Genomic DNA, 3,935 nt, shown 5'->3' on the forward strand with positions numbered 1-3,935 from the left:
TATGTCCCATTGGGTGATCCTAAGGATGTGTGATCATAAAATTTCTAGGTCACAATAATTCTTTTAATGAAATTTGACATAAACTCTTAGTGTGCTAAAGTATGTTATTTGATCATATAATAGGAGGGTCTGTAACTCAAGGATTGTAGAGGTGGTCTTGAAAGGCTAATACTTTTTACCTTGTTAGACTATGGATGACCAATATATGGAGAGATTGTATACAGTGGATAGCAGGTCACTTATCCGAGCACTTAGTGTCTCATTGTAATATACATAGGGTACTAGAGTATAGTTGACTCTCTATAGTTAGATGTTGAATCAACTTTAGAATTGGATTCTAAAGGAGCCAATATTGTCCTATGGATCCTTATGGTCCCTGCTTAAGCTCATATTTCTTGATGAAATGGTTTATGAGGGTTGGATGGGTTTTTAGTTCACTTATGTGCATAAGGGTGTTTTAGTAATTACGAAAAGTTGCACATGGGTAAGTGTATCATATCTTTGAACTGGGTTAATTGGTTAATTAGAGTTTTATTAGGTTAATTAATCAATTAGTAACCTTTTTGGGTTCGATTAAATTACCTTAAGTCCATGGTGGGTTTAAGTCACTTAAGCCTAATAAGAAGCTTATAAATACCCCCTTAGGGGTTGGGTTTTCTAGTCTTGTCATTCTCTCCAAGTAGTCCAAAGAGAGAATCCTAACCTCCAAACCTGAGATCTCCACCATCTTAGTGCCTAGACCCAAGGAGGACTCATCGGGTGGAAGATAACAAAGTTTACGATATCTTCTACACATATGACACTTTCTACACCAAAAGGAATTGATCTAGGAACATTCGGATCATAAGGATGACATTTTTTCTAAATCTTTAGTTTTTTTTTTTGGTTTTTGAATACCAAAGTTTCCATTGTGCTTAGATCTAGAAAGCTTAAGATAGGATTAAATGCACCTTAGTAATTTAGGGCTTAGCAATGGAGCAATTTGGGGTTTCCTAACACCTAGCTTCAAGGTAGAGTCATCAGGAGGAAGATCAACAAGTTTGCAAGAATTTCAACAACTTCAACAACCTTCTTCACCACCAGGATTTGATCTGGAAACATCCAGACCATGATAAGCACTTCTAATCTTCTAGTCATGATTGACTTAATCATTAAATAGAGGTTTGGCCTGATTGACCAACCATCCCCCACCCCGCAAAGCTCTTCTAACCATCCTTTTTTGTTTTAGAGTTGAAATGTGGTGCTTGGTTTGGCACCATCTAGAAAAGGTCAAAGCATAAACAATCAAAACCGTTTTTCTATACAAGGGCATTTTTTGTTAATAAAAAACGAAAGTATTTTCTATAAATAAAAATTGAAATCGTTGTTTTTCAACACTGAAATCATTTTTTTCTAAATATAAAAATTAAAAACCGATTCTTTTGAAAATCAAAAGGGTGAAATCATTCCCAAAAATATGAAAAGTTAAAAATCATTTTTCTGAAAATTAGAAAGAGCTGAAGTTATTTTATGAAAAGATGAATAAATTGATTTCCTTAAAAATGAAAATAAATTTAAATTACATTCCTAAAGATGTAAATAGTTTGAAATCACCTTTTTTTGCTAATAAATAGGTTTAAATTATTATTTTTAACATAATAATAGGCTAAACATTTTTTTGTTTTTAGAAAATAGGTTTAAAACGAGTTTTTGATACAAATAGAACATTTTTCCTAATAATTCAGAGTATCGCCACCGACTAGGTAGATGCAAAATGTGAATATAAAGCAACTTTGTTACTTTAGAAATTTTCAATAAAGAGCTAGAAACATGAACCCATAGACTAGATACTATTATCTTTGATCATAGAAAAGTGATTATAATTTAATGATGATGCTTATTAAGTATTGCTTATTAACTGTCTTGACAATGGTAGTAAGAACACCGTCTAGAAGTGTCAATAAGTCAAAATGTTTAGGCGTCACCTCAAAGATTAATTTTTTTTTACTAGTGATTATTCGGCATAAACTCAATTTTAGATTGAGCACCCGGGTGTTCTCAGCTTCTTTAAGTACAAACAAAATCCAAATTGTTGATATTATTGATCAATTATCCGGGTTGGAAATGATGTGATTAGAGGCATTTGAAGTGAAAAGAAATTCCATTCCTTCAACTCTTTAATGCAGTCAACAATCAATAATAGCTACTGCTACAAAAGCAAAGGACATACACAAAAAGCTAGGAGTCATGGCTGATAAACCACTCCCAAAAGCTCTAGCAAAGCCGAAAGAAAGAAGCAATTAACTTGAAATCATTGAGACTCAGCAGCATCTTCATCTCCACTGTCTTCACTACCTTGAGGAGGCTGGTTCTGATGCTGATGCTGTTCCAAATTCATCCCCAAATCAACCCTACTGCTGTTATAAGCATTCAGCATTCCCATGTTGATATCTGATAGTCCCAATCCCAGTTGCTGAGACCCTTGTGGCTGTTGCAGAACCATTGGACCCAGTTGGATTGGACTCACCCCACCCGAGAAATTCACTCTGTACTGCCCTCCGCCCGTTGCAAACGGCCAAATCTGAGGCTCCGAGGCCCCAACTCCGGCGGTTGAGGTGCTAACGCTGGTAGTCACCGGCAGCATCCAGAAAGCGCTGCCGCCGTTGCTGGTGGCAGGTGCAACTGCCCACATGGCCGGAGCAGGTCGAGCTGAACAGTGCGTCGCCGCCGGAGAAGAACCCTGTTCGTGATCTTGAGGCCCGGGCGCCGCAGGCTTTGTTAGCGAAGACGAGGTTGCACCGCCGGTTCCTAGATGAGGATACAGCTGATGATGAAACCCCAAGATTCTCCGGCTTGGATCGCCGCCGCCGTCGTCAAAGAGGCCTAAACCACCATGAAACGAGTGGGGAGCCGACTTCGAGGGTGGCGCCGAGATGGTGGAGCCGCTGCTGCGGAGAGATACGTTGAGAGTCGAAAAGTTCGCCGGAATCGTGCCGGTTCCAGTGGCCGCCACAATGGCCGGCTCGGCTTGCTGCAAAAGCCACTCTATAGTTTCACCATCAGACTTGTGGCCCAATTCTCTAGTCAGCTGAAAAACCCTCGCGGCACAGATAGCTGGCATACGGATGCGCCGTCCCCTGCCGTCGACCTTGGTGTGGCGGTCCTTGGTGGACCTCTTGACAGAAGAGGACGCAGGCTTAGAGGATGTAGAAGCAGTAGGTTGGATTGAGATGGAGCCCATGTATGGACCATGGCGGTCTGGGTCTGGGTCATCAGACCCATGTCCCAGCTGCTGAGATTGACTTTGAAAAGGAGTGACGAGGTTGAGTGAAGCTTCTTCCTGGCTCTGCCCACTTCGATTATTGTTTAAAGACTCCATTTAACAGCATCTGATCCTTGTATCCGCCTTCATATTTGAATGAATCTAATACGCTAACATAGAATTTGTTGTTTGTGTACAGGGAGGGAAGGAGGAAGGAGGGGCGAGTGGGGTTTGGGTTTTGTGTGGCGTGTGGTTGACTGGCGTTGCAAGGGAGAAGCAGGTATGACCCTGTGGGGGAGGCTATAAAACTAAAGGGAGAAGAAGAGAGGGATGTGGTTGTTTACTTGTTTGTGGGTGGAGTGTGGGGTCCAAGTGGTTGCAGGTGCGGACCTGTAAGTGGAGCAGTGTCCCACTCGTGGGGTCATTGCCAGGAATGTCAATTGGATGAATGCTGGTAACCGCTGGTTTACACTCTCCCCTCATGGTTCAACCCTTCGGATCCCATTGCTTTCCAATTTCACATGCTTCAAACAATAATACTTATCTATACCATCAGTCTCAGGTGATGAATGAATGATCAATCAAGTAGAATCAGTCTCAGGTGAACATCTTGGATTTAGACTAACTTTTAACTTTTGATTTAAACTAAAATCATTAGCACTCTGATCCGCCAATTCCCTTTACTTCTAGAACA

At 40.8% G+C, this 3,935-nt stretch overlaps 1 protein-coding gene across 1 annotated transcript; it reads right to left on the reverse strand.

Moving 5' to 3' along the window:
• Window positions 1–2,121: 2,121 nt before the first annotated feature.
• Window positions 2,122–3,732, reverse strand: LOC100266605 (transcription factor TCP8). Its single transcript, XM_002272192.5, has one exon. It carries the CDS (start codon window positions 3,356–3,358, stop codon window positions 2,291–2,293), a length of 1,068 nt encoding a protein of 355 aa, XP_002272228.1. The 5' UTR covers window positions 3,359–3,732; the 3' UTR covers window positions 2,122–2,290.
• Between the last annotated feature and the right edge of the window lie 203 nt (window positions 3,733–3,935).

The sequence above is a fragment of the Vitis vinifera genome, chromosome 18 (genome assembly GCF_030704535.1).
Source record: "Vitis vinifera cultivar Pinot Noir 40024 chromosome 18, ASM3070453v1".
Lineage (NCBI taxonomy): Eukaryota > Viridiplantae > Streptophyta > Magnoliopsida > Vitales > Vitaceae > Vitis > Vitis vinifera.